Source organism: Odocoileus virginianus, chromosome 4 (genome assembly GCF_023699985.2).
Source record: "Odocoileus virginianus isolate 20LAN1187 ecotype Illinois chromosome 4, Ovbor_1.2, whole genome shotgun sequence".
NCBI classification, from domain to species: Eukaryota; Metazoa; Chordata; class Mammalia; order Artiodactyla; family Cervidae; genus Odocoileus; species Odocoileus virginianus.
Window position 1 is genome coordinate 52,850,682 of NC_069677.1, and position 17,219 is coordinate 52,867,900.

Genomic DNA, 17,219 nt, shown 5'->3' on the forward strand with positions numbered 1-17,219 from the left:
AAAAAAAGCCATTTCTAATAATGATATGAACAATATGAAATGCACTAAGCTATACTGATGTGTCCCCAGTATTTGGAGATAAAAGAAAAAACACTCCCAAACTGGAACTGAAAAAAACAAAACCAAAAATTATAAACACACACTTCAAACATAAACGTGTGTGTTCATTTTTCTAAAGAGAAGGCCTGTGGCTCACAGCTTTTATCAGATTCTCAAAGCAGATAACAGCCCCCCAAGAAAAGAAAGATGACAAAATGCACATCCATCCCACAGACTAAGAGAGAGACTAGAAAGAACACTGAAAATCATCATGTATAGACATGAATTAAGACACATTGTTCAGGAAAAAAGCAAGTTTTAATATATGCATGGGCTTCCTTGGTGACTCAGTGGTCAAGAACCCACCTGCCAATGCAGGAGACTTGAAAGACATGGGTGTGACCCCTGGGTTGGGAAGATCCCCTGGAGTAGTAAATGAACTCCAATATTCTTGCCAGTAAAATCCCATGGATAGAGGAGCCTGGTGGGCCACAGTCCATGGGGTTGTAAAGAGTCGGACACAATTCAGTGACTAAACAACAGCAACAATATCTGCACAGTATATTATTTATGTAAGTACATATAATCTTCATTTTTTCTCCTTAAATGTATATACATGGATTTTGAGAGGAGTGTTACCAAATTGAGAAGCGCATTGCCTAGAGAGAAAGGGAAAGAGACTGGGATTGCAGATATGATCAAGAGAGACTTTGGTCTTATCTGAAATGTTTTTTTTTTTTTTTTTCATGGAGAATGTGTTATGTATTGCTTATATAGTCAAAATCAGCTTTCAAAAATGTTAAGGGAATGCCTTAATTTAATTGTACTCAAATGGCAAGAGTGTAGCTCTGTCCTTGCCTCAGGCTAAGCAGACCCAGCTCCAGCCCTCTTGACTGGACCAGGATCTCTGCTGGAGGTCTCGGGTCTGGAGCACACAGACATCCAGTTCTGTTTATAAAGATACAAACACTCTAGGAGACCTACTGTCCAACTTAAAAGCTTGCACCAGTACCCGCCTAAAGCCCTGACTGTTTACATGGTGAGTACTGAAAGTAAGCCAGACATGAAAAATGAGAATTTTTTTCTATTTTTATAAACATAAAAGATAGATATGATAAAAGGCATTAATCACCATTTAAGGTAAAAAAATAAGTTTATGAGGCTGCTGTGTTGCAAAAATGTAAATGGAAAATTCTACAACTGAAGAGATTATTTTAAGCAGCAAGTCACTGAACAACTGAAAATTAATTCAGACAAGTGTGAAAATGTAAGGGGAAACGATGAAATTTTCAATGACCTCTAAATACTTTAAGCATTTCTGCAAGCAGAAGAATATTCAGGTTTACTACATTACATCTGCTGAGTTGTGATTTTCAGTAGAAAACAGTCTGTCTTTTACAATAAACATGGTGTGAATTCTAAAAGAATAAGTCCCACCAGATGGAACTGCTAAGACTCCAAAGAGTGTTATATTATAAGTACCATGAAATTATAATCAAATAGCCAGTTTTCAAATCATCCTTTCTCGTTCTGCAGTTCCAGAAAGTCGTCCAGAGCAAACTACGTGTGTCTTAGGAGCCAAGTCCTAATTCTAGTTATGAACCTAGTTAGCCACTCTAGGGACAGCCGAAGACATGCTTCACAGAAAACATAGAGAACCAGTTCCAGAATAAAGTGTTTAAAATATTTGAGCACGCTGGAAAAATATGCAAAGCGAGTAGGATTACTGATAAGTCGCCTGTCAGCAAGTCCAGAGGAAAAGTCCAGTAAGAGGGTGACTACATGAGGCACAGATCTGGTGACTGCGTTCGGTACTGAACCCAAGTAGAGTGTTCCCTCTGTGCTTGTTCTTGCCTCTGGAGCCTGAACACACGTGTCAAAGGCACCTGGCATGTCAAGGCTATGGGAATTACACAAACACCCCACGGCAGAGGGGGTCAGGGCCAGCAGAGAGGGCTGGCAAGGGTGGCTTCGGGACGGTCACCAAAGTTAACAAACACTAGTTTTGCAACTGCCGTTTTTTCAATCTAACGCATAGTACCTGATAGGGGGAAGGGTCGAGTTATGACAACGGCAGAAAGGCTCCAGGCGAGATTTATTTTTTATTTTCTGTAATACTGTAAAGCCTCCTGGGATCCTATGAAAGGATAGAACTTATTAAAAACCTGAAGCTCTCTTTGCAGGGGGGGGACTCAGCTGCTAAGCACCTGGCGCTAATTGCTACAGGTACGCAGTGTTCTATCCCACACCAGTAACACAATCAATATTTTTCTTCAAACCCACAAGCCCAGAAATCCAAGCACTGTGGTCTCAGTCCTCACAATGCCAGTTTAGGTGAATTGCTGGGTGAATCCCCTGTGGATGGCAGATTCCTTTGTCTCTGGGCACAGATCTCCAGAGGACAGAAAATAACTTTTTTTTCAAATTGAAACCTCAAATTTCATTTCAAACCAAGCAAAACCTGAAAACCACGATCATTTAAGTTATTTTGCATACATCAGTGTTCCCCAAGACCTGAAGTGAAAGTGAAGTTGCTCAGTCGTGTCCGACTCTTTGCAACCCCATGGACTGTAGCCTACCAGGTTTCTCCATCCATGGGATTTTCCAGGCAAGAGTACTGCAGTGGGTTGCCATTTCCTTCTCCAGGAGATCTTCCCGACCCAGGGATTGAACCCTAGTCTCCCGCATTGTAGGCAGATGCTTACCATCTGAGCCACCAGGAAAGCTCAAAGAGCAGCAGAAAGTTATGTTCCCCAGAATGAAGAAATCCTGTATTTCCACTGAAGAAAAGATTGATGCACTCAGACAATCGAGTAAAGGAAAAATAAGTCTGGCACCATTTGACGACATCAAGGAGCCCAGGTTGTGTTCCTGACACCAGAGACCACACCACTCCTACATGAGGGGGACCTGTCAACAAAGCCACATTGCTACACACATTCACCAAGTCGCTGTGATCCAATTAGGGAAGCCTGCGGCAGCCTAAACTTTCCCCACTATGTCGAGGCCCAGTTAAATGCCTCTCTTACTCATTCCTAGGTGACTACAACACTCCAGTTAAACCTGTCGCAACACCTTACACAGAAAACCACCTCTTGCCTGCGTGGTTGTCCAACGAAACTGAAGGAGACGCATCATAAACAAATGCACTAAGACAAATTCCATCCAGACAAGGTCTCAGCACCTTACAAAACAAGCAGAAGTGACTGCAAATTGCTGCTCTTTTAAAGTCTCCCACACACTAGATGCTTCTTACAGTTATCTGATAAGAAAAGTTTCATCATCTTAGGAGGCAGTCAGGAGTTGGCAATAGAGATGAGAGGTTTTCACAGCATCAATCAACAGCAGCTAGCACACAGGTGTGCTCATAAGCACCCCCTCCCAAGTAGAAAGTTAAGGTAGATCCAAATAGAGATCTAACCCCCTTGCCAGAAAACCCTTTATTCTACTCCCTTTCTGGAATCAAGGCCTCACTCAGAGAAGAGTTTTGTGTTAAAGACTAGATAGGGACAACCTTACTTATTTGGTATTACTAAAAAGTATGCATGAAAAAATAAAAATTAAAATTAAGCATGGAAAGATGATGCAAAAAAATACAAAAAATCGAAGTGCTCCAAAACCTGCCTTAAACACTGCAGCCCCTTTAAAGGAAGAAATCAGGCACAATATCAGACAGAGATAATGGAGGTGCTGACTGCTTATGGAAAATATCCTGACATTTTTCATAATTCACGAAGCCTCTTTTCTTTAGGGTCCTAACTGCAACCTGGATATTTACTAACTACTAGAATTTTTAAAAAGTAATGGCTGCTTTTTGTTGTTAAAAGTATCCAGTTTTAAAGAAGCTGAAGGGGACTGCCACTTTTTAGTGGACAGGAAACCCACGTGGGAAGGACAGAATAGACACCTTCAGGACAGTAATGACACCTGGGGAGGCAGGAAGGAGAAAAGGACCGAGAGGAGGATGGTGAACAGGATCTGCCTTAAAAAGTAGAGGCCTGAATATGAAAATGTTAATGTCTGTTCAAGCTGGCACCTGTGTGGCAGGTATCTGGAGATCCATTACACAAACTTAAATGTTAGTTTATCTGCACATTTGCCCTCTTGCCTTTCGAGATGGCCCACACTCTGTCTCTGGAGTGTGTTTCTCTCTAAATAAATCCACATCTTACTTATCACTCCGTCTCTTACTGAATTCTTTCTGCCACAGGACATTGAGAACTTCAATAAATCCTGAAACCAGGCATGATCTCAGTTAAAAGACCATGAGTTCAAGTTCCAGATCTGGGATTTGGCTAGGGTCAAGTTCTGGACTATAGGTTCAAGGCCCAATTTGAATTACATGGTTTCAGAGGGTACATTACAGATGAAATGACTTAAGAAATATGATTAAGTAATCACAATGTATGACCTTATGCAGATTCTGATTTAAATAGCTCTTAAAAAATTTGAAAATTGAGAAAATGTGAATACTGACTGGGCATTGGATGGTATTAAGAATTTTTTTCTGAATTTTCAGTTGTAGCAATTTTGATTATTATTTTAAAAATCTGTATTTCTCTGAGATATATAATGAAATATTATTTACAGATAATTTTTCTGCATTCTTGAAGTTGTTGTTGTTCAGTCGCTAAGTTGTGTCTGACTCTTTGCAACCCCAGGGACTATAGACTGCCAGGCTCCTCTGTCCATGGGATTTCCCAGGCAAGAATACTAGAGTGGGTTGCCATTTCCTTCTTCAGGGGATCTTTCCAGACCAAGAATCAAACCCACATTTCCTGCACTGGCAGGTGGATTTTTTACACTGAGCCACCAGGGAAGCCCTGAGCTTGAAATACTTTATAATTAAAAAGAAAAAAAAAAAAACTTTAAGTGTTTAAAAGTGAAATAGAGACACAGAAGGGCCAAAGAAAACGCAGGCTGGTGCCCAAGTGACGCAAAGGGCAAAGTCCAATCATGATGCTTTGGTTAAATGTAATTGCCAAGCAACACAATAAATACACACAAGCCCTGGGAACATGCAAATCCAAGATAGCACAGTTCTGCAGTCAGAATCTACTTTACAACATTTTATCACCAGATAGTCTTCTAATATCAATCTTTTTGTTAACAAAAGGCACAACAATACATTGATCCTTTGCCAAACAAAATGCATGCCCATATTTGAAGTATTGAAAGTTTGAAAGGTACAAAGTGTTATTTAAATTTGCATTTGTTAATCTAAATGAAAAAAAAAAATCTAAATGAAAGTCAAACTCCAGGAAGCATAAATATGGCAGTCTGGCTTTCGGCTCTAAAGCTAAGTTGGAGAAGTGTGTAAGTGACAGAGAAGTACATGTTTTTGTTTAGCATTCAGAGATCAACAGCAAGATTTAGGCCTGGACTAACAAACACAGATGCTGCCCTAGAGAGAAAACTCAAAAAATGCAGTGTTCTTCTCGAGTGCCCCTACCAAACGGTCTATACCAACAACAGAGCGACAGTCATTCAGAGCCACCTTGGCCTGCTACCTCGCCAACAAAGGTCCGTCCAGTCTGAGCTTTGGTCTTTCCAGTGGTCATGTGTGGACGCGAGAGCTGGACTATAAAGAAAGCTGAGCGCCAAAGAACTGATGCTTCTGAACTGTGGTGTTGGAGAAGTTTCTTGAGAGTCCCTTGGACTGCAAGATCAAACCAGTCCATCCTAAAGGAAATCAATTCTGAATATCCATTGGAAGGACTGATGCTGAAGCTGAAACTCCAACACTTTGACCACCTGATGTGAAGAACTCACTCACGGGAAAAGACCCTGATGCTGGAACAGATTGAAGGCAGGAGGAGAAGGGGACGACAGAGGATGAGATGGTTGGATGGCACCAACAGCCTGATGGACATGAGTCTGAGTAAGATCTGAGAGTTGGTGATAGACAGGGAAGCCTGGCGTGCTACAGTCCATGGGGTCGAAAAGAGTCAGACAGGACTGAGCTACTGAACTGAACTGGCCTGTGTGGGGGTCTCCCAGGTGGCACGTGGTAAAAAATCTGCCTGCCAATGCAGGAGACATAAGAGACACAGGTCTGATCCCAGGAAGAGGGCAGGGCAACTCACTCCAGTACTCTTGCCTGGAGAATCCCATGGAGAGAGAAGCCTGGTGGGCTACATACAGTCCATGGGGTCACAAAGAGTCATACACGACTGAGCAACTACTGGCCCAGAGATAGTGTTGGGCTCATGAAACATTTTTTAAAACTTAAATTAGGATGATACTTGAAGGGACTTCCCTGGTGGTCCAATGGCTAAGATTCTACGCTCCGCATGCAGGAGCCAGAGTTTGATCCCTGGTCCGAGAACTAGATCCCACATGCCGCAACTAAAGATCCTGCACGCTGCAAACAGAGATTGAAGATCATGTGTCGCAACTAAGACCTGGCACAGCCATATAAACAAATATTAAAGAAAACAAGCAAACGGAATTTTGCTGTTGTTTACTCACTGAGTTGTGTCCGACTCTTTGGGACCCCATGGACTGCAGCACACCAGACTTCCCTGTCCTTCAATATCTCCCGGAGTTCGCTCAAGCTCAAAAGTCTGACTTTCAGTATTCTCTTTTCTAAATAGCAGAAAATACTGCAACTCTGAACTGGTTTGGACTAACTGGCAGCTGCTCAATTTATACAAGGCCCGTGGACCACAGTTCCCGCCACTCCCCATCACCCACACTCACCAGCATCACTTATAACACTACTTGGCCTGCCCCCCACCCAGGCCCCCCCACCCCCCCCGTAGGCATTTTAATCTGTGGTGTAACACTAAGGATGTCACACTGTGGTGTGACGCTGCAAATATATAACTTCCGCTTCGCACTACATTAGGGGGTAGGAGGGAGACAGAAGAAAATGTTTGGTTTCTTGAATTCTGAATTCCAGTACAATGCAGAGAGGGGAGGAAAAACATGAGCCAGATGTCTTCTCCATAATCAACATACACGCATTTCCATGGTCAAGTTTACAAGTGCTTCTTCACTTACGCTGACGGGTTCCCTAAGTGCATGAGATTCCTGATTCTGAACTATGCTCATTTCGGCTTCAGAGAGAATCACTTCTGCTTCCATATTGCTAAAGGACTCACAGAGGTGCACTGGCTTATTCTTCATCCAACATTCCCACCACCCAAGCCAGTTAAGGGAACTCTTTCCCACCTACAAATGCTGTACCCAAACTCATATCACGTAAACTAAGTATCACACTGTGACATTGTTAAGCCAGGAGGAAAAGAAATTATGGCTGAAAACTAAAGAGATTTGATGCAGAGAGGAGAATTTACTCATCAATACAAAAATAAGTATCAGACACTGGTCCACAAAAGATGCACACGTGGAGACAGGACAGAATGCTATTAATTAACCAATTTCAAGAAAATGTAAATATGTCTCTATCAAACAAAATTTCCAAGGAAGCAGTGTAACACTTTTCCTGTTTTACATAGGTACTATACATACATACAAATATCATACATACATACATATTATTGTCATTCAGTCGCTAAGTTGTGTCCAACTCTTTATGACCCCAAAGGACTGTAACCTGCCAGGTTCCCCTGTCCATGGGGATTTTTCAGGCAAAAATACTGGAGTGGATTGCCATTTCCTTCTCCAGGGGATCTTCCTGGATCAGGGATGGAACCTGAGTCTCCTGCATTGGCAGGTACATTCTTTACCACTGAGCCACCAAGGAAACCCCCAAACATACGCATACACAGCCATAATTACAATACAGTTCAGATATATTAAGAGATACTAAGCTATCACTTAATATAGATATATTAGCTACCACTACATACGCACTCTATAAAAAAACAAGAAAATATACTGAGTAGGAAGAGTTTCCAGAGCCCATAGTACATCAGTCTTAAAGCACTTTATTTTATAAAAACATGATAAATTTTCCTGACCAGAATTGTCAAAGTTCACTTTCTCACTGCAGAGTTTCAAGAAATATTTCACAATCTAAAGAGAAGAATCTTTCTCCTTAGGGTTACAGGATTACTGGTAGAAAAAATTAAAACCACAACCAGGTATAATTTCCACAACTTGGTCTTCACGCCCACAGATAGAAAAACCAGAAGGTACACACTCACCGCAGAAAGCTGGCTCCATGTGGACCGCAGAGGCTTGTGGTGAATCACAATTTTTTCATCGGATTTCTGTTCTTTCGGCTCTGACTCCTCATCGGAGTCGATGTCAAGGGCCTTTTCTTTGTAGTTCTGATACAGGACAGCGTTTTCTGCAAAAAAAGAACCAAACCCTAGACATCACTAACTGCCACCCCCCAAACATGATGTTACTTGTTCTAAAGAAACATCCAATATTTATGTGATGTTTGGCCTCCAGTTTAATAAACAAGAGATAAATGGATTTCTTCATGAAGAGTCATGATCAAAAATCTATCTTCTCACTCATACAGCTCTATCCCCCAATCATCTGCAGGGGACAGGGAAGTGCCTGTACATCAAATGCCAGCTGAAGCAAAGTTTCCATGACTCTGTCCACCACTCATGAAGGTCATGTCTATTACATCATTGTTTTTTAGGTTAAATTGAATTTACACCCCTTTATTTTTTGATTTAACAAACATTTATAGTACATCTACAATATGCCAAGGGCTGGGAGTAAATAGAAAATAAAGACACTTTCCGTGCCCTCATGAGCTAAAAATTTAATGAGAAATATAGCAAAAGTCAGTCATTCATGAATTCATTCAACTGATACTTGGAAAATGTCTACTAGACGCCAGTAAATGCTAGGTGCTGGGAATACAACAAAGAACAACAAAAAAAGAGAAAAATCTCATTCTTCAAGAAGCTGACATCAGAGTGATGAAAGAATGACAATAAATAAACAAGCAACTTTTATAATATGGCAGATGCTGAAAAGTAACATGGTGATAAATCAAACAGAGAATGGGTGTTATGAAGGGTGATACGCAGATTTTAAACAGGGTGGTTTAGGAAGGCCTCATAGAGCTGACATTGAAGCAAAGATCTAAAAGAGGCTAAGAAAGGAAACCATCTGTACTGCTGGCAACAACAGAGACATCAGCAAACAGAGACAGCAGCAAGTACAAAGGCCCTGGGGCAGGAGTCTGCTTGATGTGTCTTACAATATGTACACCGACAGGGCAAGGAGGCCTGTGTGGCTGGAATAAGTTAAGGGAGGGGAGGAAGCATAGGAGATGGGGGTTGGGATGAATAGAGGGCTGACCATGTAGGGTCTTGCCTCGATGCCATTGAAAGGACTTTTGTTTCTTACTCCAAGTAAGACAGCAAGTCATTTTAAGGTTGAGGACACAATGATCTGGCACAAATACATACCTACAAACCAAAAGATTTATACACAAGTGCTCTGAGGACAGACTGTCAGCAGGACATGATTTAGTCTGGGGGTCAGAGAGGTGTTAATGAGGAAAATCTTAAGATCTGAAAGCTGAGAAAGCACAGAGCTACAGAAAAAAACCACCTGCAAAAGCAAGAGGAAATAAATGACCTGAGAAGAACAAGAAAGGTCACAAGCTGGAGTATAGGTGTCTATCAGACAAAGGGTGTAAGGTGGGTTTGGGGAGAAGAGCCAGACAGTTCAAACCAGGCAGAATTTTGCAGACAATGTTCAAGAACTGGATTTTATCCTGAGCCCCAAAGCTCCAGTTTCTTTCATACTGTAAAGGTTTTATTTTATCCCGACTGCAGTGGAAATCCACTGAAAGACATTTTTAGATTGGAAGAGCAAAACACTGACTAGATAAGGGACTAATTAGGATGCTCTTGAAGTGGTCAGTGAAAAGCAATGGAGACTTGATGGGGTTGGACTGGGAACAGGGATCAGACTGGCTGTGGTGGTCAGGATGTCTTCTAGCTCTGTTAAGTCCCACAGCTGAAAGGCGGAAGAAGGGAACTCCAGAAGAAATTCGGCTTTAGTGGAAAAATTATGAGTTTGGTTTTGGAACATACTGAGTTTGAAACGCTTTCCCTATCTAGTGAAGCCAGCAAAACATCCGCCTAATTTCTCATCAACTATGGCATGTTCTGTGTGCATCATCATCACTAAATACTGAGAGTTCATGCAAGACTTTACTGTTCTCTGATTGGGCTGCATATGAAAGCAGATTATGAGGGTACAGATCTCTGTAAACCCTTTAAAGTACTTAATTATATGACATAAAATATGTTCGGACATTGTTGATATGATGTCTCATTCATCTCACAACAATGCAGGCAATTATAAGCTTCATTTTACACAGAATAAAACAGGGTCAGTGAAGTTGAGAGGTGTGTTTAACGTCACTCAACTGATAAGTAGCCTCAGCAGCAGGGCAGGAACTCAGGTCTCTGGTTCCAATATCACAGGATCTCACCACTCAGCCACACAGCTTCCTGACTCACATTCCTGTTAGTCACCAACTCTAAGACTCCTGCATTCCTCATGTACATATATGTGAAACAGAATGTCTAGGTCATCATATTTGAGAAGAGCGGAGAGGGGGCACAGAAACAGCTCCTCATAAAAGGAAACAGCATAATACTAGTTATAATGAAGGTCTGTCCTCAGACTTCAAAAAAGCTCAACATTTTTAACTATTCGAAGCAAAAGTCCCAAAACTAATGCCAAATTCCAGAAGATGCAAAACATCTCTCATGACTGCTATTAGACAGATGCCTGTTCACTTCACGGTTATAACAGGGTACAAGAGAAAGCAAAGTGCATGAGAAGCAGTTGTCTGTCCTGATCCTGGCTGTGTGGATAAGGTCCTAAGCCTCTTTGAGATTCCAGATTCCTCGGCTATAAAATCTGGAAGATGCCTTTATCCCAACCAGCAAAAATACTATATCTAGGGTTCTTCCCCATAGAAAACATTTTTCTAAAAGGGATACAATAAATACATTTTTATAAACTGGTCATATTTAAATGATAAAATGGAAACTGATTTTTATAAGAATTATATGGGGAAATGTTTTGTAATCAGCCAAGTTGATACAACTCTGGGTGGTTTTACTTTTGATTTACTTACAGAGGGGCATACCCTTCTTCACTGTTCTTTTAAAGGCTGGAAAACCTTAGCACTTCAAAGAGTGACAGGAAGTAACTACCCTCACCTCCACCACACTCCCCCAGTTCTACAAGCTCTTCAGGTCCATTGACACTGGATCCATTTACACAAAGTCCGCTAATCTGATTAGGGTCTGAACACCTGGTGAAAGCTGCTTTTGTTTCTGAGATCCTTCACAAAAACACTATACAGGGTCGAAATTCTTAGCAGTAGGGATCTGTTAGTGAAGAGAGTTAGATTTCCTCCGAATTGAAACTTGGTTAGGAAACCATATTAATGATAGTAAAATGTAGAAATATGGGGATAAGACCATTAAGTCAGAGGAAATATGACCTAAGGAAATACGGACGTAAGATCTACATGCCAAACCTTCAGAATTTTAAATTGAAGAGCTAGAGCTTGTCCTTATTCTTTCTTCATTTTTTGAGGGAGGTGGGGATGGAGCCAGAGTAGAGGAGAATTAAAAATCCCAGAACACTGGTCTGACAAAGTCATCGGCTTACAAAGAATGCCATTAATTTTATTCACTGCTGGTATTACTGGATGAAAATTCAGCTCAGTGCAGAGCTTTGTGCTGTATAATTTGAGAAGTTGTACATTTTTCTCATCTTGTGTTTTTGTTACTTCAGTTGGATTTCAACTTATAATTGATATTCCACATTGAAACAGCAATAAAAGTCTGGAAAATCAAATGCTTACCTTCCCCATCAAATGTTCCTTGTCCTTTCAGCATTTTTTTCTAAGAAACAAGAAAAGCAAAAAGAGGAAAAGCAAAGCAAACTATGTATGAATGAGCCAAACAGAAAATACAGCTATTTCAAGAAAAAGTACTTTTTTTGTGGTCACATTCATTAGATTTCCAACAGCATGCACACATGATCCCTTGAGCAGTCATATGACCACTACCACTCACTAAAAAGATGAAATAAAATGTACAATATCCCCCACACTCTGCCAATACAGCTTGAGAATCCTCAAATGACCAATAGTTTTCAGCTTATTACTGATGATTCACCATCACTGTTAAGCTGAACTATGCTATACTTGCAGAGTTGGGGGGGGGGAGGAGAAGCACATAAAACGTTATGTAATTTCTTTACTTAGAAATTAGTTTGCTTAGTCGCCCAGTCATGTCCTATTCTTTGTGACCCCAAGAGCTGTAGCCCTCCAGGCTCCTCTGTCCATGGAACTTTCCAGGCAAGAATACTGGAGTTGAGAAGACATTCCCTTCTCCAGGGGATCTTCCCAACCCAGGGATTGAACCCAGATCTCCCGCATTGCAGGCAGATTCTTTATCAGCTGAGCCACCAGGGAAGCCCACTCATGATTCACCACCACTGTTAAATTGAACTTTGTTAAACTTGCAAATTTGGAGGGGGAAAAAAAATACACATAAAATGTTATGTAATTTCTTTAAGGCCATAGGATCTAAAATAAAACAGGCTCACTTGTGTATTACATATGTGACATTTATATAGACCGGTTCCAGCTTTCAGATTAATCAGGAAAAGATGTGGCTGCCAAAATGAATTCCTGCCCTGTTGCTGAGATCTGTCTTGTCTCTGGAGAAGGCAGCACATGCACACTCCAAAATCTCCTTCCCTCGTCTTCCCTATTTCTTTATGTCATATTTGGTATTTTAAGGAGTGCAACTCCTAGGTCTTTATCTGGGAGCAACGCCACACCATTCACTCCAACCTGAAGTTCCAAGCTACCGACTTGTTAAATGCATTCAAGGGTTAAGTGGGCACAAACTGGGAATGAGATACAACCAAAGTTCCTGGTGAAAGAAGCCAGAAACAACGAAGATGACAAACTATGTCCTTTGTGATTCTGGCAATTGACTTTTAAGATTCACATTTTACCTGGATGGTATTTAGTATCCGTGATCATCACGGAAAGGAAAAATATTTCAGTAATTAAATCACTAATGTAAGTACTTAAAATAATCAACAGGCTGAAAGGAAATCGGTGTTTTCCTGTATCAGCTGTGGTGAATCAGGAACCAGTAACTGACACTTCTAAACAAGCACCACACTGGCAGATCCACGCCTGCCTGCCACCCTCTTTGCAGCTACCTGTATTAAAATTGTTCAAGACTCACTCCACCAATACGTAATTTGCTGTGTTTTTTTTTTTCCTCCTACTTGTCCCCCACATTTTGCCGAACTTAGAAAATTAATACAGTGATAAGAGTTTCAGTTCCTCCCATAAAACTGCATTAACCTGGGCTCTGCCTACCAGCAATGGCCAAGAGATAGACATGCAGGGCTCTGATCAACAAACAATAAAATTTAAAAACAACAGTAACCTGTGGCTCCCTCTGTGCCCCTCCTCCCCACCCCAAACATCTTCACTGGCGGCTTGGTGACTGCCTAACGTGCGACCCTCTTGCCCACTTTTACCTTTATCCTTCCCAGGCTGGAAAACTTCTCCTTGTCTTCCATCACTGCTTTCAGAACCGGCTGAGACATCCTGTTCTTCTTCTTCGAGGTGCCAGGACTGTCAAAATCAACGCCACTGACCACCGCCCTGCGATAGGAGGTGGACCGCAAGCCTCTCCGCAGAGACCCCGGGCTGTCCAAGTCGTGCTCCGCCTCGCCCTCGTCCTCTGCGGGGCCCAGGGGGGGCCCAAGGCCCTCCACCATGCTGCGTACCTTTAGCAGTCTCTTGTGAGGTTCCACGTTCAGACTGTTGGATTTACTAATTTTAATTTCCGAGGCCAAGCTCTTCGGAATGATCTGCTGTTTTCCCACTTTGAGGGCGGCGGGGCTGTTTGTGCTCAAAACCACAGAAGGATTCTCCAGGAGTTCGTTCTCCGGTGAGGGCAGCCTTTGGAGGGGCAGTTTTTGTTCCAAAGTCCTTTTGGGGGGCGAAGGAGAGAGCCTCGAGGGTCCTCGCTCAGGGTCCTTAGCCATGTTGCCGGACAGCGAACCGGCGCCTCGGGAGCAGATATCTGGGGAGAGCCCATTTGCAGCCGGCGAAGGCAGGGGGCTGGTGGGGAATCCGGGCTTGTCCCCCTCGGGGCTGCAGGGGGAGGACGCTCGAGGAGTCCGCGGGGGGTGCAGCGGCTGAGGCGCGGGCTTGGTCACTGTGCCGTTCGCTGGGGACTTGGGGGAGCCGCCCGACGCCACTCTGGGGACTTGGGGTGACTTGGGCCGTCGGAGCCGAGGAGAGACAGCCCTGTACTCCGGGGAGACGGTCCTCCCATTGGTCACCGCCCTCCGATGGGCGCAGAGAAGCAGGGGGCTCCTCTGGACCGTCCTGCCGTCGGAGGCGCCGGGCACTTCGGCCAGACTCTGCGCCGCAGGGAGCGTCTCTCGGTCCTCCACCGGGAAATCCGTGATCAGCAACCCGCTGGGGCTCTGGTAGGACTGGGGCCTCGGCTTGCTCCGGCCCAGGAGCTGGGGCTGAGGGGTTGAACGCCTCCGCCACAAAGGGGTTAAGCTGTTGCTGGAAAAATCCACTTCGCTCTCGGTGTTCATAGTGGAGCCTCGGGGGTCAGCCCCCGGGGGGGCGGGGGTGGCGGACAGCACCTAGTTAGTCTTGCCTAAAGAGGAAAGAAGTCATGGAGCTTGGCCTCCGGACTACCAGGCACGCCTTGCAGACGCGCGCGCTCTGAGCCCAGGGATCACCCGGCTGCCGCGGGACACAACTGCGTTCAATTACCCACCCCTTCTGGGGCAAAAACTGCGCCCACCGCGGCGAGGGGTCCAGTACAGAAACCTGGGTCGTGCCCAGGCGAATTAATCCAATCACCTCCGCGCCTCTCTCGCGGCCCAAGACCACCCGCACAGAAACAGACCGCCACCAAATCGCCGGTGCAAACTGATGCACAGGAAACTTGGGACGAGTTCAGCTTTCTCGGGAAACTCGTCGCGGGACGCTCCCCTCCGCCGCCATCCAGCGGCCAGCCCCCGTCGTAGGTCCCCTAGAGCTCCAGCAGCCCGTCTCCCAGGCGGATTTACCTTCAGGGCTTTGTAGAGCCCGGGGCCGACCAGCACCCCCGCCCAGTGGGTGGCCCGGGTCCCGGACCGAATCTTCGCAGCGGGAGCTCCGGAGAGCTCAGCTGCCGACCCAGCGTCGGCTCCGCCCCCAAGCTTGATCCCGCCCACGGCATTGGCCACGCCCCGGCCCGCCTCAGTCGCTGCCTTCTGGGAGCCGCTGCCTTCCCGCCCTGGTCTCTCGTTAAAACGCTCGAGCGCACCTGGGCTGTGAGCCGAGCCCCGGGTTCCGGGCCACGAGATGCGGGGAGGGGGCGGCGTGGGAGCTGCGGGCGCGCAAGGCTGTTGCTCGGAGCACAGCGTGGGAACAAACGTAGGAGCCCTGCCAGAAAGTAATTTGCGAAGGCCTGGGCCCCCGGGGGATCTCCCTGGTAGAAGCTCGGAATGCCGAGCACCGTAAGGTGGGTGAAGGGCGTGAGCCGGAACGCGTAGCTCTGAACGCAGAAAGCCAGGCGCCTCTCAGTATTCGGGTGGTCTTAAATCCGATGCCCTACTCCCCTGCTTAAAATATCTTATGGACTGATAGGCTTGCTTGTGCCTGGAGTATTTCTGGAGAGATACTTATAGCCAGTTCGGGGGAGCACAGTTTTGTAGCCAGGAAACCGGAGGGACGGAGTGTTTTCATTCAATCACCTTTGGATCTTGTATGCTTTGAATTGCGAATGTCACCTATTAAAAGTAACCATAATTTAAACTGCCAAAAAAAAAGCTTACTGGTTTCTAAGCATACAGAGGTTAAAATTCAGAATCCTCTCCAAGGCCTTGTAGGACTTGGCAGCTGGGCAGCAGCGCACGAACAGGAAGAGCTTGCCTCTGTAGCCTAGTCTTCCCCCACCCGCTACACTCGTTCCTCCTCTAATTTTAGGCCACACCCACCGAGTCTGACAGCCTCAAACCTTCCCTTTTGTTTCTCCTTGACCTTCTGACCTGTCCGTCAGAGAGGCCCTCCCTCTGGATCTGGTTATGGCAATGCTTATTTACTTTCCCGGCCACCTTTTCTCATCTATCGACACTCATCGCAAAGGCATTTAATCATATATTTAGTTTTATGTTTATTATCTGCTTTGTCGTCTTTTGACTGAAAGCTGCAAGAGGACAGGGGCCATGTTTCTTTATTGCCCCCTCTGTATTCCAGGCACATAGAGCGGCGCTTAATGAATGTTTGTCGAATGAATGCATGTACGAATGAATCAGAGGGTGACCTGAATGAAGACAGTGACCAACCACCGCAGAGTGCTCCGTAGCCAAGTAGTAGAAAGTTGGCTGTGTCCTGGACAAGCTCCAGCAATGTGAGAAGAATAAGGCAAACTTGAGAAGACAGATGATTTTTAGACCATAAGATCTGTGTAATTAATTCTATTACCAAGACATATGGGCTGTTCTCCAAACTCTCTTTTTTGGCATTCACAAATTCAACAAGGGTATACTGCACATCCACAAAGTCCTCCTGTTTGCCCTGGATAGGTTGAATTTGATTACCAAAAATAGTAAGAGGCAATTTCTGGGTGGTGATGAGATGAATGTTTTTCATGCTTATTTATACTTTGCTATACTTTCCAAATACTGTACATTAAATATATGTTACTTTCATTTGAGATGTTTTCATAAGTAGAAGAAATGGCATCAAAATATTTATAAGAAATTTTTCTAAAAAAAGAAATTTACCAAATATTTTGGTTAGAAGATATGGCTGATTATATACTCATACCTACCCACTTTTTAATATAGGGTATTTCTCATACTAACATGTATTACTTGTATATTGGGAAAATATAATAAAGTTAATTTTTAAAGTGCTTAGTTAATGACATGAAGTGTTACCTAATTCAGGATGCAATCTGTGACTTACATTAAGAAGTTTTAAATGGTGATGTGAGAAAATAGCTTCTCTTCAAATTATGTTGGTTCTGCAAACAAACATAACTGATGATTATGAAGAAATTACAGGATATTCCTACCTAATTCCTAAGCAACAACATAATACCCACCAAAACAACAATAAGGACAAAACATGAAGCTCTTGTTCCTTCACTAAGCTTTGAAATCCACAGATCTACGGCCCATTTTACAGTCCATTCAATTTATCATAATTATTCAAA

At 43.8% G+C, this 17,219-nt stretch overlaps 1 protein-coding gene and 1 long non-coding RNA gene across 3 annotated transcripts in view; one reads left to right on the forward strand and one right to left on the reverse strand.

Annotated features, from left to right (window-relative positions):
- The window catches only part of ARHGEF26 (Rho guanine nucleotide exchange factor 26), a 136,600-nt gene extending 121,425 nt beyond the window's left edge, over nucleotides 1-15,175 (reverse strand). Inside the window, exons 1-4 of one of the 2 annotated variants that reach the window (XM_020879458.2) lie at nucleotides 15,085-15,172; nucleotides 13,522-14,666; nucleotides 11,816-11,855; nucleotides 8,154-8,299 (exon numbers count right to left, since the gene is read on the reverse strand). In XM_020879458.2, the coding sequence (XP_020735117.1) occupies nucleotides 8,154-8,299; nucleotides 11,816-11,855; nucleotides 13,522-14,601 (1,266 nt within the window). In that variant the 5' untranslated portion in view covers nucleotides 14,602-14,666; nucleotides 15,085-15,172. Of the gene's footprint in view, nucleotides 1-8,153; nucleotides 8,300-11,815; nucleotides 11,856-13,521; nucleotides 14,667-15,084 lie in introns of both variants that reach the window. The other variant, XM_070466560.1, reaches the window with a different exon arrangement.
- A 51-nt stretch (nucleotides 15,176-15,226) lies between these two features.
- LOC139034770 (uncharacterized) lies at nucleotides 15,227-16,928 on the forward strand. Its single transcript, XR_011487312.1, has 2 exons — nucleotides 15,227-15,521; nucleotides 16,256-16,928. It is a non-coding gene; the product is annotated as an uncharacterized lncRNA (long non-coding RNA).
- Nucleotides 16,929-17,219: the final 291 nt, after the last annotated feature.